The sequence below is a fragment of the Leopardus geoffroyi genome, chromosome C3 (genome assembly GCF_018350155.1).
Source record: "Leopardus geoffroyi isolate Oge1 chromosome C3, O.geoffroyi_Oge1_pat1.0, whole genome shotgun sequence".
Classification (NCBI taxonomy): Eukaryota; Metazoa; Chordata; class Mammalia; order Carnivora; family Felidae; genus Leopardus; species Leopardus geoffroyi.
This window is the reverse complement of record NC_059338.1, coordinates 150262253-150282697: the sequence shown is the minus strand read 5'-3', so window position 1 is coordinate 150282697 and position 20445 is coordinate 150262253. Positions and strand designations below refer to the sequence as shown.

The window sequence follows — 20445 nt, the reverse complement described above, 5'->3', positions numbered from 1 at the left end:
TATTTATACATTCTTTTGTTTCCCTTAGTGTTGCTGGGGAGAGTCCCTCTTAGAAACTTATTGCCATATAACAACAGCTCAGGTTGTTCTCTGTCATCTTCCTCCTTATTAAAATGTAGCCTTTTCAGTGTTAGACAAGGTTTTCTCACTACTATGTCAAAATATGATGTTGCAATACTAATATGGTTCCCATAGCTAAAAGTATAGATTTGTTGCCATTATATCCCTTTAAACATGCACATATGCATTAATCATTTGTATCCATTAATGAATTTCCTATATAAACAGAGCCCTTAGTAGTAACATTAAGTGGTTAACTGGATACTTACTGTCTATTGAAAGATAACAGGAGGATATAAATATCAGTCTTGGGTGCTCTAGGAAAGCTTTCTAGATATTGAGACACCAAGGGTAAAATCATCCAGACAAATCTGTAAGGAAGAACAGTGAATTTGAGGTCAGACGAGACGAGAGATCAAGTTTCAGGTAGCCAAGAACCAGATTATGAAAGGCATCGTAGTAAAGAATTTACATCTGATTGTAAGAACAGAAGGACCTTTGAAGGGTTTGAGACACAGGAAGGAAATGGTCAGAAGTGTTTTTGGCAGCACAAACCCAGTAGAACAGTGGATGACTGAGATGGAGAAAACCTGGGCAATCCGAGATTCCAAATTCTCAAAATCTGTCCTCCTCTGGGCATCCCCCACCCTATGACGTTCCAGAGAAAACAGCATGCATGGTAAACAAGGTCAAACACGTTGTTACAAGTTGAGGGTGAAAATGATCAGTGTATGCACAGAAGAGGTATTCAATGCCATGAAAGATAAGTTACAAGGAAGGAAATGGAGAAAGTGCTAGAGGTGAAAACTGGGTCCCCTGATGACGGTCCACGATGTTTCACCAAAATCTGATTTTAACTATGGAAAGCTCATTTTATTTATTTATTTATTTATTTATTTATTTATTTTTTTTTATAAAAATTTTTTTTTCAACGTTTATTTATTTTTGGGACAGAGAGAGACAGAGCATGAATGGGGGAGGCGCAGAGAGAGAGGGAGACACAGAATCGGAAACAGGCTCCAGGCTCTGAGCCATCAGCCCGGAGCCCGACGCGGGGCTCGAACTCATGGACTGAGAGATCATGACCTGAGCCTAAGTCAGACGCCCAACTGACTGAGCCACCCAGGCGCCCCTTATCTACACTTTCAATCCATAAAGCTGTTGATAGAATTATCTTTATTACCCTTTAAAGCTTTGCTCAAACTATATGCAATTTGTGTGCATTTGTAATATTGCATATTTGTGCCTTTCTCTTTTTTCTTTTTCTTTTTTTTTTTTTTTTTTCAACGTTTATTTATTTTTGGGACAGAGAGAGACAGAGCATGAACGGGGGAGGGGCAGAGAGAGAGAGGGAGACACAGAATTGGAAACAGGCTCCAGGCTCTGAGCCATCAGCCCAGAGCCCGACGCGGGGCTCGAACTTGCAGACCGCGAGATCGTGACCTGGCTGAAGTCGGACGCTTAACCGACTGCGCCACCCAGGCGCCCCGGAAAGCTCATTTTAGCGGAGGTATCCAGATGGCATTGATTGGATGGAGGCAAGACTGAATCACAGGGCATTAATGGAATTAATTTTTGCTTCCCCTTGATAATTTAGAAGAACAACTTTCAACCTTTTCTTTTTAACCATGAAATTTTGTAAAAATAAAAAACATGAAGAAGGGTTAGTTTTATCTGTGTCAGATAGCACTTAGCTCTAATGGTTAAAATGAAGTTGAAGGCATTGGATCCTACACCTCAGACCTCCCCCTCTGCCCTTGTGTTGCAGCCCAGTGGTATAAGCCAACCTCAAAGCCTCCATTGGCTATAATTGGAGCTCATCCCATGTAAATGTCCATTGCAACGTGTGCAACACTGTAAATCCTCTTACCCTGGGGAAAAGTAAAAGGCAATATTACTCATATTACTGTTTTCCAGACAGTCCCCGAAGCCATTAGTTCCCTAAAATTGTTGCTGATAGTTTTTTAAAACATGCTTTAATAGTTGACCTTGAGAAATTCTAGGATAACATACTTAAAAGGCTTCTCTACCACAGGATGTCTAGGAGTCAGTACTAACAGCATATTAAAAACATTTTTGAAATAATGATTGGCTAACAGATCTATGCAGATAACTATGAAATAAAAAGGTAACATTTTTGAAGAATTGACTCTGTCATATGTTAGAGGCTACTATAGTGATTTTATGTTTTCTTTTGTACTCAAAACTAATTTTCATTGATTATAGATTGGAAACATTATCTGGAGGAAATTTGTAAAACCCATACATGTGCACGGTGAACAGCATTTTAGGAACTTATATTCTGTGGAGTTAAAGACCCTAACTGAAATCACATCCTTCATGGTTTTGAGGTGTTCTGTATAAAATTAGAGGACTTTGTCTCCTGAAATAATTGTGCTTCAGAGTTAAATTCATCATTAACATACTGATTCATGAAGTATCTTAATCTACTTAATCCATTTGTAACTTTAAGTAGACGCTGATTTCTGCAGTGTCTAAGGTAAAATTTGAAAGGAAGTTGACATGACCTATATTTACACTTTTCATTTTCAAGAGTCTTTGATATGGGCTGGGTAAGTTGAAGGTCATTAATTATTAGGAGCTTTGAGCTACTGTTTCTCCTAAAGATCGAAGATCTTCATGCACACACACATTTCCTTATATGTTTGACTTTTCCTAAAAAGCGTTTAATAATTATAACGTAACTGTCATATGAATCCCATAGGTTGAACCTCTCAAAATGGAATTCAACTTTATTTCTTTTATTTTATGCTATTTTTTCCTATAATATTTCAACTATTTCACATCAAAGGTTGACACTAAAAATCCAAAAAGAAAGGTTGAAATTATTTAAATGAATGTTTTCTAGAAATGTCTCCTACATAAGTGGGAATCTTAAATATACACATGTTATGATGTGGTTACAATGATTTTCATATAAACCTCAATCTTAAATATACATATGTTATGATGTAGTTACAATGATTTTCACATAAACCTTAGCATTTTTCCTTCTTACAATATTTTTCAGTCATTTTTCTTCTCCAGTTGTGTAACTTATAGCCCCCAAACATGGACAAAGACATCAAAGTCTATTTCATGGAATTTTTACATTCTTCTTCAGATAAATTATTTCTTCTTTGCTTTTAGGAGAATGAAGAACATTGCATTTATTGCAAAACAAACTCAGACATTTAGGGAAACAATCCATCAGGTAATTTTTTTTAACCCTCAAGCATTTCAAAGATAGCCCTAAAGTAAAATGTTTGAAAGACAAATATTAACCCAAGTTTTCATGCCAGTATATCAGCTAAATGTAACAGAATAGGAAAATCCTGGATTTTTTTTATTCATTTCTTGCAATATAAGGACATTATAAAGTAATGTGGAAACTAATACGTGCTTTATTGCCTGTATTTATAATTCAAAGTATATAAAGAACAAAAGCAGGTAAGAGTAAAAAATTCTTTGGCTAATATGCTTTATATACTTTTTCCATTTTCTATCTTTTTTCCCCCCTCTTCCTCAGCCTCTTAAAAATTTTAAATTCTAATTCCTTTCTGGGCCTTTTGATATATTTTATTTTTTCTGGATAATTTTTTTTTCATTATTAAGAATATCTGCCTTAAAATTTTCTCATTCTATCTTAGATTGTCTTTTCTTCAATCATCAGTTTTGGTTTTTATGAAATTTTTTACTATAATGTATTAACCTCTGAAACTACCACATAGGATATGGGAATAATAGTAATAGCTATGTGTCTGTCTTGCAGCATTATTCTAAAAGTAAGTGAGATAGGTTTTTGAAAAAGAAAGACATGGTAAACTGTCAAATATGAAGTATAGATTCTGACGTCCTCAAGCATTAATCTGACCAGCCCATCTTTCGGTGGGTTTTGTCTCAGCCATAGATCCTGTCTTTTCATCTAATCCCAGGAATCCATCATGCTTCCCCCCTTCTCTTTCAGATTTCTCAGAACTCATTAATGAGCTGCCTCTGTCCTCTCTGGCCCTTAACACCTTCAGGACCTTTGCAAATCGCATAGATGCTCTAGCCTACTTTCTAGAATAGAAATGCGAATGACATCTTTTCCATATGGTTATTGCAAAGTTTGCATGAATGGATATGGGGAGGGTTGCATAGTGAGGGTTGCCTAAGAGCTGTCCACCTACGTTTCTTTCCCACTGCCGGGGAGTTGTGACCACGGCAGGGCACCCGCACCGACGACACCTTGCTCCTTCCTGTGCTGCCATCCCCAACACGCCACGGTGTTTTTCGAATTCTGGATCAATCAACACGTTTGTCTGCTACAACCCAGTCCTTGTGGGTCTCTGCTTTCATGAAGGTCTTTGTTCTGGAGAAGGGGAAGATTGACATTAAGCGAGTAATCCTGAGGGTCGTGGTTCTCAGCGAAAGGAGTTCAGGGTGGCATGTAACTAGGTTAAGGGCCCATGGGTGGCACTTGGGGAAAATTACATTTTGCCCTGAAATTCCTAGGTCATGAGCTGCTAGCCAGGCCCACGGTGGAGGCAGATGAAGCAGCATGTGTGAACACCTGAGAGGTCAGATGATGGGCAGGATCAGAGGGCAGGAGCAGGAGAGTGAGAGCATGAGAGCCGTGGCCAAAAGTGGCTAGGCCCCCCGCCCCGTAAGGAGCCATGGTCTTTATAGCAAAGATCTGGCACTCCCGTCGGTTAACTACGGCCACAGACACACGACGACAGCCGTGATTTTGTTTATCCTCTGTTTTCTCACGCGTTTGTGTGGGATCGGACGAGCTATCTGCACAGGGCTCCTTTGCGAGTCTGCACTTGGGGTGGTGGGCAGAAGGAGAACCAACTGGAGCATGCCCCTGCTGCCGGGGCAATCACAAAATTCCACTGGCCGAAGCGCGAGGCTGCGACCAAGTTAAAGGGCAGGTCCCCCGGGGCCACGGTAGGAGAGCACCTCAGAGGTACACTGCAATAATCCTGGCTACAGGGATGAGGCAGATGGGGGCTGAGATGCCCGGAGCACCAAGGGCCGTGGAAAGCCACTAAGATCTTGTCTTAGTAACACCAGGCAAGCCATGATGACTCCGGCCCCCTTGTGGTGCTTTGGAGAGAAAGACAAGCTGAGGTTGGGAGGGAAGGGGTTAGAGGACGCGTAGACTAGCAGGCTTTGAGAATGCAGAGCGGCCAGGAATTCATAATAAAGATACACAGGAGTGCTTAGGGAGAGAAGATATAGCTGGTACAACACCAGAGTTTCTGACCTGAGCAAGGGCATGGGAAAAAAGAAATATACTGGAAAAGGAGCGGATGTGCAGGACATCTGTTGCATTATTTTCATGAAAGTAGCTCCGGAGAAGTCGCCGAGGAGTTACTATGTTCATTGTGAAAATGAGAAGGATGCTATCTTACTTTTCCATTAGTTAAGTGACTTTTCTAAGTTTCTTGGGAAAACACCCTCCCGTGTAGTGTGATATACCATAGGATCCAGATACTATAAATACTTTATCGGAAACTTAAAATTCCAGGGTGTAGTTCTGATGGCTTTTCCCTATACTCTGCAATGCTGCGCAACTGGTTTTACTCATCTCAGAATGCCTTCTATCCCAAGAGACTTCTTGGCCTCTAATACAAACACATTTCTGGCAGGCAGGTTTCATTTACCAATCAACTGAGATATGAAATTATTCCAAACTCATCAGGCTCTAAAACTGAGGCTCTGGCTGGGATCCCCCATATATCCCACCCTGTGTAGACCTGTTCAAAACTTTACATTCACATATGCCCTCAAATGTAATTCCGACTCTTTTCAACTGCTTGCCAAATTGTATGGTCTTTTTACCTAAATCGAAATGCTGCAGTGCAAAAAAAGATGATGATGTATCCCAGGGTAATTCATTATGTGGCCACTTTAATGAATGCAGTAGTTTCCCAAGCGATGCCTTTGACATTTGAGTCAAAAGGAAACTATCAGAATTAGAATTTTAAGAAACTTAATAAAATTGAAAAAGAGGCAAACCGTCAATTTCTAGAAATACAAATGTCGTTGAATTTTGGGATTTTTTTTTATTAGGCTCAGGGAGAGAAAAAACAAATAATGGATTCATACCAATAAAGTTCATAATTAAATTTTAGAAATCAAATTAGTTAATGTGAAGGATGGTGTTGCCTCAAAAATAAAGATACGCCGATACTTATGTATTAATTTAGCAGGTCTTTAATAACGTGCTTCATCTCTGTCAGAGGAGGAACTTGCAGTCAACCTGGAGACGAAACAGAAATGCTGATTACACGGCACAGACACAGTGGCTTGGATGCGACATCTCGGGAAACTCATTTATTTTTCTCTCTATAGCTGTTAGTATCCGTTGAGCTGGCAGCTGACTGTGCGTATATGTTAAAAAGAAACAACTAAAAAAGAGTTGATTTGCATAGAGGATTGGTAATATGAACTCAGAGTATGGCAGAATTTTATTATGTTGCCAGAAAACAACAACAATAACAAACCAAAACCCTAAGGATCTGAGAAATTCATGCCCACAAGACCAAAATTTCTTGCCAGTTCTTATTATGCACATGACATACAAGGTTTCTCAAAAGAAAATTAGTATGTTAATAATAACAAATAGCCACATCATGTCCACGTATAGGTGGAAACATGTTAGCGCATTCTTTCTCACATACATTTTGATTAGTCTTTTGTAGCATTTTTCATGGATGTGATTAAAATAAGTGCTCTGTGTATATCAGTTGATGACTTTAAGCTCTTCTAAAGTGACTCACAAAGTCTGAATTTTAAAAACACGTTTTCTGGTTTTTAAATTGTTTTTACTTCTCCCTAGATTTCCCTGTAGGTAGAGTCCGTTTGAGGGGAATAAATTTAAACGAAATATGTTTGATAGACTAACTCTGAGCTTGATTGGGCTGTTTTACCCAGTCTTTAATTTAGGCAGCTGGTCCGATAATGAATTTCTGTGCTGTTAACTACAGCTCAGGTATACGTCTTGATCTCTAAGGCTGCATGTTAAACACATCTCAACACAGTCTGCCCAACACTGAACTTGCTGTCCATTTTGGTATGACTCTTCTGCATTCCATCCGTAGTTGTCAAAAGAAGCCTGAATTGTCTTCTCCCCTCCTGTCTCTTCGTCAACAACTCCTCCTGAATGAATCTAGATGAGGTTTGCTAACTGAGTTGGGTCATTCCTTCTCACTTGGGTTTCTGCAATATCACCCACATCGTCCTTTTAGATTTATTTATTGGACAGACTCTTTTTATGCGTTAACTCTGCCTTGACCACAGGTAGACACTAGGTATCCAAACAGGGATGCGGTCCCTCCTCTCAAGAAATCTACAGTTAAATGAAAACACATCTGGAACTGGGTACTTTCAGATACTGTGGCAAGAAGCGAGGGCCTTATAAAGACATAGATTTGCATCACCCTTTGGTCCGTCTCTCACACCATTGCCAGATTAATGATACTTCGAAAATGCAAATTCAGCCATGTCTCCAGTTTCTCCTGTTAAATTACTTTAGTGGCTTCCTACTGCCTTTAGACAACATTTGTTAGCATAGTATAGAAGCCTCTTAATGCTCTGGTTTCTGCCTGTAATCTAGCATTATCTCCTGCATCCTACCCCCCCACCCCCCCCTCCAGCATTTGGAGGCTCAGCCATATTCCACGCTTTTACACATAACACCCCCACAATTTACATTCATCCCCGAGTGCGAATCTTCATCCAGAAAGCCTTCTTTCACCCGTCTGATTTAGATGTCCCTTCTTGAAGAGCAGAGAATTGTAGGTGTACCCCAGCACAGCACTTAACATAATGTATTACAATTAAGTCGGGTGGAGATATTAACTGTAATCTCTGATCCAGACTCAAGCACCGTTCAAAGACACAGAAGTAATTCAACGACTAGTAATGAGTATATCGATGAATATGATATCACCTAAAGAAATAAGTGAAAGGCATAAGCTTTCATCTAATTCTGTGATCTTTCGAATTTGCTCTTTTTATCCCTCTGTCATCACCATTCAAACTTACAAAATTTTAACATTCGTGTGGCATTGAAGTAAAAATGTAATTAGACCCCAAGACACATTTAATTAAGATAAGTTTTACACGCATGAAGAACAAATGGGAAGTATAAAGGTGTGTAAAGGAAAATAGTTTTCAAGACGTTTCTTCTGGTTTTCCACCAAATATGATTGCTAGCACACCCACAAAAAGGAGAAGGGAAGAGCCTCTTTGAAAACATTAAAAGTTGTTGTGAATTAATTTCAGGGTTGGGGAGGGTGGATAGATTGAAGGCAAGAGGCGATACGTATGCTTGGGCTTCTTGCCAAAGTGGAAGACTTATGCAAAATGGGAATAAGGCCGAGTGGAAGGTTTGATTTACTGCCTAACTTGAAGGCCCATCAAGACAATTGGCAAGGAAACAAAGAATGTGTGTGTGGTTATTGGTGGGCAAACATGAATTAAATGTCAAGGGCCAGGTGTTCGGTGTTCTAGGAAGAGTCAAATTATATCCTGCTTTCAAAGCCTTTTTGTTGTAATATATACGTAGGTTGTTCTTTCTGGTGTTTTTGCCCCCCATCTGGTAAAATATTCTACTTCTATTTCTCATAAGATAGATGACATGATGTTTACATTATCTTTTTAGGTAGAAGTTGTTTCCGTTCTTTTAAAGAGGGATTTTTCTGTGGGGCATGAAAAATCAATGCTGGCAAACTGTGAACAGATATGGAGACTAAGAAAGTTTGTGTTTGAGATGGTTTTGCCTTTTTTGGTTCAACATGTAGGTTTTTCACTGTCATGTGCATAGCTTCATTTTCCATTTATATGTAACCACTGAATTATATTTTTGAATAGTTTGCATCTAAGACATTCTTGGTGCTATACAAATGGGAATTCATTCACTGACCTGAGTCACTTGGTTGTATCCCTCAAGGAATTACACAAATGTCGAAGTTCTTTAGATCACTAACATTCCCCAACTCTAAGCCAATTCGAGCAATGGGTCTTAAACAGATGAGTAGCTTACAGAAAGCTTTCAACTTGTAGGGGCAGGGAAAAAACACCTCAAAATAGCAAAGCAGTGTAAAGAAGAAACAATGACTCAGAACATGTTACAGCAAATACTCAGGGCCCAGGAAGAAACAAGTGACATGCCTTGGGGAATCAGGAAATACTGTTTATTTTGCACCGGTGCCGACCCAGCAGAGTCACCTCCAAAGGCTGAGCCCGGAGCCTTGGCGTCGGCCTCTTGTTATGGATGGGATTGCAGGGGCTCAAAAGAAAAAAAGAAAAAGGGGAGGGGGCACTTATCAGTTGTGCTACGGGGGCGGTTGGCCAATGCAGGAGGCAAGCAAGATTAGGAAGCCAAAAGCATGCGAGGGGAGTATCCAGCCTCGGACATCTGGCTGGCCCCTTTCATCTTGCTTTCACCAGCTTTCCTTCTTAAGCACACTATGTTTGAGAAAATCAGTACTTTCCTGGGTTTAGTGTTTCACACCGGGTGGCACCTAGGTCTCTCTTCTATTTTAAGACAAGAGTCAGGCACTTGCAGTGAAAGTTCATTTATAGTTTGTCATACTCAGTAACTGGGTCCATGATTTTTTCAGTTAGCCACATAATTATAGAAGATCAAAGATGCAGCTTGGGATAAAAGCAGGAATATGGAGCATGGAGAATGATGTAGTTCGGTTTGATTCCCACTTACTAGCTGTGAAATATTATGATTGTTTGTGCTGTTTCTTTAATTGTATGACCTGGAAAGTGGAAATACTGTAGCTATTGCATAACTCCTGGAGGGATTAGAAGAAATGCATGAAAGAGCTTACCTAGAACAGTTCTATGCTCATTGTAATAGTATGTCCATGGAAGGACAACGACAGACATGCAGAATGCTTCCCAGGCACTCAACAAAGTATTTTTATATTACTTATGGTCCATTCACATGTTCACCCATCAAGTGACTCAGGGTCAGGAAGGAATGATAGATTACGTGCTACATGCCTCATTATCTTCATGTGAAATATTTTGCTTGATGATAGAGCCACATTTCATGTCCAGTCATCATTTGTAGGTGCATTTTATAAGGATTACACGCTGGTTCGAGAACAATGACCTTAAATTATAAACGCCAAATGGACCAGACGTTTTTATCATTTATGTTTGCCTGCACTGTTTAAAAAAAAATGTATTAATTATAAAGAGTATCTAAAAGGCAAATGATTTTTGTTCTGCAGAGTTTCTTTTTCATAATCTTTAATTGTGATAATACTTTGGTCATTAAGATTTTACTATATGTTTTCATACTACTTGCTTTTTGTTTTGACTGCCTTCAATGACTTTATTATCACTACAATATTGAAAATGCTGTGATTCAATGTGTTGTTCTTTCTTCATGCATGTAGTAACTTTACTTGCAACTTTTAGGCACTTAAAAATATTTAAGCATATCTTCAAAATGCCACATACATTTTACATTTATCATCCCATGTAATCAAAGAATATGTTGAGTTAAACACTGTTTTTGACTATCAAAAACAAATGTTTTAATAAATCAAGAAGGCATTTCAGATCTCTTATTACAATACTTAAATTCATTAAACATTTTATTTTATAGTGCCATTTTATTTTAAATGTATTCCATGGGGGAAAACTACCTGGTTAAACTAAGTTAAATGAGTTTCATTTCTGAAAATATCCTCAGACTTTATTGTGCTAATGAACCTCACCAAATGTACTTGACCATGTTTGACCTTTTTCTCCAGGAGCAGGTAGAAGCATTCATCCATGGAAAGACTTGGGCAAGTGAAAATCTAGTCTGTGATTATTTATACTGAAGTCCTTGGGTCAAATTCCACACTTGGAAAATATTCAGAAACTTCTTTATACATTGCTAGTGGTGTTTGGTTTTGTTTTGTTCTGCTTTTTCTTTTTCTTACCCCTTTGGCACTTGATCTCCACCAATTTCAACAGATGAAGCTTCCATCTGGTGGCAAGAATTTCCCAACCCCAAATAGGGCCCTTTGGTTAAAGTTATCTGGATAAGACAGAGACCATGGCTTGCCAAATCCAGCGATATTATTGATCTCTGGTTGTTAAAGTGTTGCCTGCTCTAACATTGGAAATTCCACATTCTTAAATAAAATTCTCATTTGAGTATGTTTTCCCCAACTTTCCGATGCCATGACAACCACATAAGAGGGAAGAGAAGGAAGGTTTTTCTTCTTTAACGTTGATTCTGCCTTGATGCATGTATTTCACAAAAGTTAGGTCCATCGTGTCCTGCATACCAGCTACTCTGTTAAAAGTAAAACTCAGACCAAATACTTGCAGGATGCTCACAGACTACAGTTAGGTCTAAGAAGGAAATCAGCAAGGTATTGTGAAACAGAAGACCTCAGAAGGGTTGTTTAATATTTTGAAAGGAAAAGACTCTTGGAGGCATTAATATTTCTAGAAGATCTAGATGGTAAGAATGGAACTGCTATGAAACTCGTTGGGGGAAAAATTTTCAATCATAAAATAAGTAAGACCTCTATCTATTCAGATTGCTGTCTAGAAACCCTACAGACCTCCCACTCATCTTCTTTTTCCTGTGCATCTTTTATGTACTACCATCTAGAATTTCCTATTTTCCACTGACCCCTCTGACAAATTCCCTGACAGTTTTTGTCTTCTCAGATACCAGGAGACAAGTTGCAGCATGCAGGAAGGTACACCAACTGGGAAATAATGAATACTTCTCACCACATAACACCTGCAGATACAAGTTGTCCTTGTTAGACCCCCTGTCCAAGTGCCCTAACTTTATCAGCAGGGACCCTGCACATGCCATTTGTGCTGACCAGGAAAACACTCTGGTGTGATATTCCCCTATCAGCCAGTATTTCAATACAGCAGTACTCTGGAAAGGAGGGTGGTGTAATGATAAGCCTGGCTTTCTCTGTTGAGTGTGGATCTGTGGAGGGGGCTGTGTCGCCTATTGAGGGGGCAGAGTTGGATGGAAACATTACACAGCATGACAAAAAATATTGTCATTTCAGCGGTTTTGAAACAAATGAAAAATAATGAATAAACATGTCTCTGAAAGGGTCTAAGCACTCACAGTCAAAAATTCTCCCCATCCTCACTAGTTCCATGTGATTCTTCCATTATTCACTCCCCCTTTTGCTCTGACTCTAGGGCCATGACACATCAAAGCTTTATGCAGATAAGAGGAAGAAACACAAGGAAGTCATAGGAGCAGACAGAGAGGGAGGATGTTTTCCAGACCCGATAGAACTAGAACCAGGAGTCAAATCATTATGACATTTACTGGGACATGTTTTCTCAAAATGCAATGTACTTTGTGACTTGTGTTTAAGATCAAGTAACTTTTTAATTTTAAAACTAAATATAAAGGTTTTTTGTTTTTTTGTTTTTTTTTTCATAGAAGACTACAGACGGGTCCGGAAGGCAGTCTTTGTCTTCTGAAAGTTCCCACCTCTACTTTCATATTCTCCCAGAATCATCATGATTATTGCTACCTGTGTTCGGAGGTCTTCTCACGTCAAAATTTGCCACATTCCACTGTTCTATTGCAAAAACTCTACTAAACTAATTTTAACTAATAGGAAAACAACCCTGCTATTTACAAAGCAATTGCATCACATTATCATCTCATCCATTATCACACTCACCCGTTAAGTAGGACAGTGAGCTATTGCTACTTCTACTTTACGACAGAATGTACTCACGCTCCAATTAATTAAGAATCTTGTCCCAGGTCATGTAACTTATAAGTAGGGCATAAAGTTTGGGTTACGTTTCAATACTTATGCCTCTTAGGTCGGGATTTATCTTTATTTCAGTACATTGCCTCCAAAATGCATTACCTTTTCTGAGATATAGACATTATAATAGGAAAAAATATTTTTTTAAATTATTTTTTTAATGCTTATTTATTTTGGAGAGAGAGAAAGAGAAAGAGACAGAGCACACGAGACAGAGGGAGACACAGAATCCAAAGTAGGCTCCAGGCTCCGCTCTGTCAGCACAGAGGCCGATGTGGGGCTGGAACTCACAAACCGTGAGATCATGACCTGAGTGAAAGTTGGACACTTAGTCTACTGCGCCACCCAGTTGCCCCATATAATAGGGAAAGATCTTAATATCTTACTGGTAATGGAAATTAAGTCAGTATATGGAGAAGAGAGCACCAAACATAAGTGATCAAAGAGGAGGGGTTACTGATCTTTATAATCCTCCTCATCTCATTCCATGTTGGCAACTAGTGATTATTACACTGTGAATATAATGTATTTCTACATATATATTCACACATATATGTATATTAATATATATGCATATATATGTGTGTGTGTATACATATATCTTCCAGAATAAAAAATTGGAGACAAAAATTTCATCTATTTTTTAAAGTTTTATTGTGACATCATGCTAGCTCATTTTTCCAACAAAATTCTGCTTGTATTTTATAGAGAACTTATCACTGCATCTTGGTTTACTTTCTGTCCTGATTGGAAAGGTCTCGAGGCAAAGAACAACCGTTCCTGTCATTCTTCACTAGCATCTTCTTCCTAAGAACATCAAAGTCTGTTAAACAGCCACAAGTAATTCCACTCTCCATACACATCTCACCAACACCATCCTCTCTTGGTCCGCCATAGAGCCAGCTACAAGGAACCTACTGCTGTACTCACCATAGCGATATAAATAACATGTTATAAAACACAGTGATGTCTACTCATCATTAATATTCTTAACATAGTGGGCATCATGCTTATCAGAAGCTTAAAAATGAAATATTGGCATAAGAAATAAGATTGCCAAAGAGTTCTTGAATTAAGCCCCTTTTTGGGCCTATGAAACTTTGATTGGTAATATTTTCAGATTCAGATTCCTCCAAATTGGCCTTAATGAATTTCTATGAGGATTACCAACTCCCGAAGTAACAAAGTTACTGCATTAACTTTTGTTTGTTTAATATTTACAAACATTTATTGAATGCTATTTTCCAGGTGCCATGTTAAGTGTTTTAAGTGCATGCTTTATTCTGCTACCGATTTACTTTTGTTGTTGTTGTTGAAGTGTGGTGGACATACAATATTATATAAGTTTTAGGATCACAGCATTGTGATCCAACATTTGTATACATTAGGGGGTAATTACCATGATAAATCAGGCTATCATCTGTCACAGAAGTTGTTATGGTATTAACTTAGTATCATTACCTCTTAATTGACAAATCTTTCGGTTGTTCCTTATTAGACTCATTGACTACTTTATTCATCTTTGGAGCATCTTATTCATAGCCAAGGATTCATGCTCCATATTCTAAAAAGTTTCCAAACCTCCTTCATGTGTTTGTAAATGCCTTTTTTTACCCAGAATAACTTTGTTACTCTGTTTAAAATAATGAGCTTCTAACATCTGTTTGACCTCTTGAAAGGCCATCTAGTTGAAATAGTAACTTCCTATTTTACACTACAATGACTTCATATGACATACGATTTCAAAGTTATTTGAAATTATAATGTGAAAATATGAAAGCTGTTAGTGTTACAGGTAAACAAACTAAAAATAAAGTTGCTGATCTAATAGTAAGTTAACACCTGGACCTGAGCTACATAAGATGCTATAGTTTGGCAGACATTTTCCCTCTAGGCTTTTATAAGCTCCTTTGTTTTAATATGATTATCTCATCTATGATTAATATAAAGGATATTTCATGTCCCTACCATTCCTTACCATTATATTTTTTGCATTTTTCTATGCAAATATAGAAAAATGAGCATTATTTTAATGCGAAATGTTTAGAATTTCCATTTTTGATATTTACTAATAACGTGTTTTACGCTTTCCTTTGTTTTTCATATATCATATTTCCTTACAGTTAATTTTTAGAAATGGGATTTCTGGATCAAATAATATTAATATTTTTAAGGCTTAAAATAAATAATAAAATTATTGTCTTAAAGAATTCTGTTGCTAGAAATTTTATGCAAATATTTGTTTCAATATAACCTTGCTAGCTTTAGTTATTATAATTTTCAGTGATTTTTATTAGATGTTCAGAAAAAACTGGGTCATTTTAATGCTATTATATTCTTTATTTCTAATTAGATCAAAAATGCTGTCATATTTATTAAAAATAATGATTGTTTTTCATTCTCTCAAATGACCTCTCTATAATATTAATTCTTTTTCCTTATTTTATGTTTGCAGTCATACTATACTATATATCCTGCTATATGCCACTAAGTTTTTTGCTTTCCTTTTCATTTTGGTACACATACATTACTTGTACATATTAAGTATAAAATTTCTTGTTACTCCCAAGTCTAGAACTCTCTCTTTTCAAAGTTATTCAATATTCACTTACATTATGTAGTATTCCTATGATGTGGATTGTTTAAATTATTTCACTCTTTAAAACAGAAGGAATTTTATTTAGAGGAACTTGTGAGTTAAAGGTTTAACTTTTTTTTTTCCAGAAAATTAATTGTACCAGATAATTTTATTGCTAGATAATTCTGTGTAATAATAGATGTAAAGAAACGTTTATGACAATTTATAATATTGGATATTATTTCTTTATAAATTGTGTAGTCCCATAGTAAGAATGAAAGGAAAGACATTTATTTGTAGAGAGATTAATGTCTTCAGGATGGTGAAATGTCTTTTTTATCTAAACCTAGCAAATACTTAATATATAATAACCATTTTATAATTGTCTGGTGATAAGTAAAGAATCAAAACATGCTGTAGAAATTAATTAGTGTCATTACTGATAATTTTCTCATACTTATTTTTAAGCAATTTATGATTTTGTTATTTCATTATACTTATTAAAGTGGAAACATTTTAATTAGCATTTACTGTGAGTGGATTTTGGAGATATATTGCTTCCAGAATGATTTTTTAAAGTTTTGTTCTTATTGTGTTAAAATAATAGAAAATTTCCCATTTTAGTAATTGCAAGTGTACAATTCAATGGCATTAATTGATTCATGCTACCTGTTTCTAAAAATTATCCTCACCCCAGACAGAAACTCTGTAATCGTTAAGCAATAACTGCTATTTCCTCCTCACCACAGAATAGACTTTTAAAAAATAATCCAACTACATGCTGTCTATAAGAGGCTAGCTTTAGATCTAAAGACTCAAGTGGATTAAAATAAAAATGATGTAAAAAGATATTCCATACAAAGTATGGAACCAGAAGAGAGCTTCTGGATAAACCAATAAAAGAAAGAATAGATTTGATGTCACTGTTACAGGAGACAAAAAGAGTATTATATATTGATAAAAGGATTAATTCAAAAAGATTTAATAATTATAATAGGCAGCAAGCGTCAGAGTTCCCAAATATATTAAACGCTGACAGAATTGGAGTGTTATACTTTGTTAAATTAACATTTGTTAAGTGGAGCACAGGTTCCAGATGGTGAGCCACAACTTTGACAACAGACTCTAAGAGAAATTGAAATACAGGAGTTTTTTACTCACAAGTCCTGGAGGAAAGACATGACATGCCTTGAGGAACCACACGTAGTGGTCAAAGAAGAGTACAGACAGCGAGACAGGACCTGGGGTGCATGCCTTTTTTTAGGGCCCATGGGTGGAGTGTCTGAGGGTTCCTGGGCTAAGGCTGGGTTGGTCAATTCATACCCAAAGATCAAGGTTTTGGTAAGCCGGACAGGGGTCTTATCTGAGTGGTGCACAAGGCATGTAGACCCTAGGAGACAGGATTATATTGTTCGCAGGGTTGTTGGGGAGTCATATCAGGATTTTGACATGTTTCTGCCTCTGGGGCTGCTCTCTAGGGCATACACGTGCACAGGGGGCTAATGTCAGTTTAAGGTCCTGCACGCCGCTTGACCAAGTCAAATGGATACTGAGGCAGCCATACTATGGAGTAGCTTTGCTAAATTTTCAACATACAAGGAGAAATAGACAATTCTATAAAAATAGTTAGAAATTTCTGATACTCCACTTTCAATAATGGAATGAACAGAAGACAAATCTAGAAATACGGAACCTGAGCAAGACTATAACTAACTGTATCTAACAGACATACACAGAATACATCACCCAACCAGAACAGAATATGCGTTTTTTTCAAGTGTACATGGAACATTCTCCAGAAAAGATCCTATATAAGAATACAAAACAAGAGGTAATAAGTTTTAAAAGGTTGGAAACATGCAAAGTATTATTAAAAACTTTAATAGGTAAGAATATTAAGAAATGGAATTCATATATAAAGCCATGCTTTTTGTTCACATATCTTTATGTTTAAATGAATTATTGATCATGGTAAGGTCACCTAATGAAGTTTAATACTTCGCTCCATTGTAATAACATTTTAAATGGAAACCTTTTAGAAATATATACTGGGATTATTGACAAAAATGACAGAGTCTTATTTCATTTCTGTAAAATCTGTGACCCATCTAGTTATGAGAAATACATCAAAGTCCGGTAGGGGGCATTCCACAAAGAACCTGGCCAGTACTCCTCAAATTACCAAGGGCAGTCTGACAAGGATCTCAGAAACTGTCACAGACAAGTGGAGCCTAAGGCACAATGAATAAATTCTTGGGTGGAATCTTGTACAAGAAAAAGGCATTCGGTTAAAGCTAAGAAAAGCTGAATAAATGGTGGACTCTAGTTAGGGATAATGTGCCAATATCGGCTCATTAACTGTGACAGTGTACCATCCTTTGTGAGATATTAATAATACAGCAAATTGTGTGATAAGAATTTTCTGTACAAGCTTCTAAGTTTTTTTTTTTTCTAAAATAAAAAAATACATGAACATCACTTACAAAAAAATCGTTGGACATGTCATCGGGTCCCATGTCACTGTCTATTCAAACAGGAAGTGCACGGTTATGTTGTAACTAACGTTATTGGTTCTTACGTATATTTCATTCTGCCTAAACCTGCTTCTGCAATATTGGAAGAAGGCTTTTAGTCAAATAATCATATTGACTGAGATAGACACATGGGCTAGTTCTGTAAAATGCTTATTCTAGTTCATTCTCATGAGGATGCTATGTAAATTTTTGTCATAATTATTTACTCAGGCTGATCTTTTATCTTGACAAAGCTACAGATGATTTGTTTGAGCTTTAAGAGAAAATACTACAGAATATCTACAGAATTGTCAATTCAAAATCACCTTATCACTTCTATTAATAGAAAAAAAAAACAAATAATGGTTTGCTTATTCACTAGCATAGACATATGCTTTAAGTGAACTGGATGATATTTCATGATAATATAAAGCAGGATATTCAAATCGATTTATTTGCATATATTTTTTGAAATAATTATTTCATGGCTATTAAATTTATTTCTGGAAATTAAAGAATACATTGCATAATAAATTATAGCCTTTGGTATATATATATATTTATTATTATATGGATGTAAATATAAATGTGAAATATTTATAAATATAAATGTAAATATAATATATACAATATATTTTAATTGACTTTTTAATAGTGGGATATCGTACTAACTTAATATGATTAACTTTTACTACTTAAAAGGGAACTATTTCTTGGCTTGAATGTAGTTATTAATCATGCTGACTTGCATATGTTTCTTTTTTTGTTCCCTGTAGGCTGTACTTTGGAGGTATAAGTTTTCTCAGCTTAAAGGTTCTTCAGATGATGGCAAGAGCAAAATCAAATTTTTGTTTCAGAATCCAGATACTAAGCAGATTGAAGCAAAGGTAAATCCAGGTTTATCACATTAACCACCTCTAATTACATTAATGCCATTAAGAAGCAAAGGGGAGAATATTTAGGGGAAACAAAAGAGCAAAAACACACATTATCTGTTTCCTTTGGGGTATCCCCCATGGCCAAAAGAATAAAATCACTTTGAGATTTTAGTGGCAAAATTTCAATTAAATTCTGATTGTATTTTACCATTATCTACTCTCTCTTTGGATATGAATACAAACCCCTGAAGAAAAATATTATTTAAATCAATTCGTGTTTTCCTCTTGGTACTATGTGTCAATAAAATGAATAAATGAATTATTTGTTGCTTTGCTCATGCAAATTTTCAGTATTCCAAAATATATTGACTATGTGGCTTTAAACTCGTCAGAAAGGTTCACTACCTTTATTTTAATTTTTCTTAATATTTGTATATATTCAAAATTTAAATTATTTCAGTTACTCTACAGTGAAATTCACAATAACAATGTTTGGGGCAGAATAAATTATAAATATATTATTCCAGTGTGAAGGAAAGGATAAATAACAAATGCCAAAGTAAAAAAAATTATTAATGGTATGGAAATGCAAACTCATATATAATTTTTCAACGATGGATTAAAATTAGCATAATTCTGTTACATACCTGTACCAATGAAATTCATGGGGGGAGGTCAGCCTGACAGTCAAAATCTTCCGAGGAATCACCCTCTCGGACATCCTACTATATGTCTCCCGTAACACTGCTCTATATGCGTCAGACCCTCTCCTTTTAACAAGATGATTTCTTTCTTGCCTTATATATCTGCTTATGCTTGTCTCTTAACTTTTCTCCTTAGCGTTTTGTCTGAATTGCTCTGAGGATACCCCATTTCTGTCTTACATTTATCTTTGGACTTACTGCCTCCACTTAGACTATAGGTTGCTTATAGAAGGAACTGTGGATATAGCCCCTTTCTGCTGGATCTTTTCCGAATGTGTTTCTCTAAAGCATTGATGTTTCACATGGCCTTGCCTTTGATTTGTCTACCATCAATTTAGACAAATACCATCGTAACTTCACCCACTCCTTTTATTTAACTTCATTCTTAATTTTCAATTCTGCATTTCCATCATTGCCTTTTCCCTAAACACAGATGCATCCATGGAACTGCCTTCTCTCTATCTTTTGCTACAGCTCCTCCTCTTTTCCCCTCTCGCTCCGATTAATTGACCATTTCCTTCGTGCTAGCCACTCACACTGCTCTTTAAATCACCATCGAAAAGATGCATTACCATTGTCCCAAATTATCTATATTTAGCTTTTGTTAGATTTCTCAATCTTTCAAAACACAGGACATACTCTAATAGTGGTGAATGATGTTAATATTGTCAGTTCCATATTCTTCTGGCTAATGTGGAAACTCAACCACTAGCTGCTGACAGCAGCTTAGCAGTTGATATGTTACTTCTCTTCTAATTTTTCTAATGTGCTAATGAGTCCTTAGTTGACAACATGAAGCAAAAATATAAATGCAATGCAATGACTAACTATAATATTTAGACTTTATTTTAACGTGACATATGTTATATATACAGCTAATTATACTTACTAGTTATTAGTTACCCATCTGTTTATAATTATTACTCGTTC

At 36.6% G+C, this 20445-nt stretch overlaps 1 protein-coding gene across 5 annotated transcripts in view; it reads left to right on the top strand.

Annotated features, from left to right (window-relative positions):
- Positions 1-20445, top strand: part of SNTG1 (syntrophin gamma 1) — an 897410-nt gene that overhangs the window by 847550 nt on the left and 29415 nt on the right. For 4 of the 5 annotated variants that reach the window (XM_045455364.1, XM_045455360.1, XM_045455361.1 and 1 more), the window contains one exon: positions 18710-18820. In XM_045455364.1, the coding sequence (XP_045311320.1) occupies positions 18710-18820 (111 nt within the window). Of the gene's footprint in view, positions 1-3210; positions 3275-18709; positions 18821-20445 lie in introns of those variants that run through there. The other variant, XM_045455365.1, reaches the window with a different exon arrangement.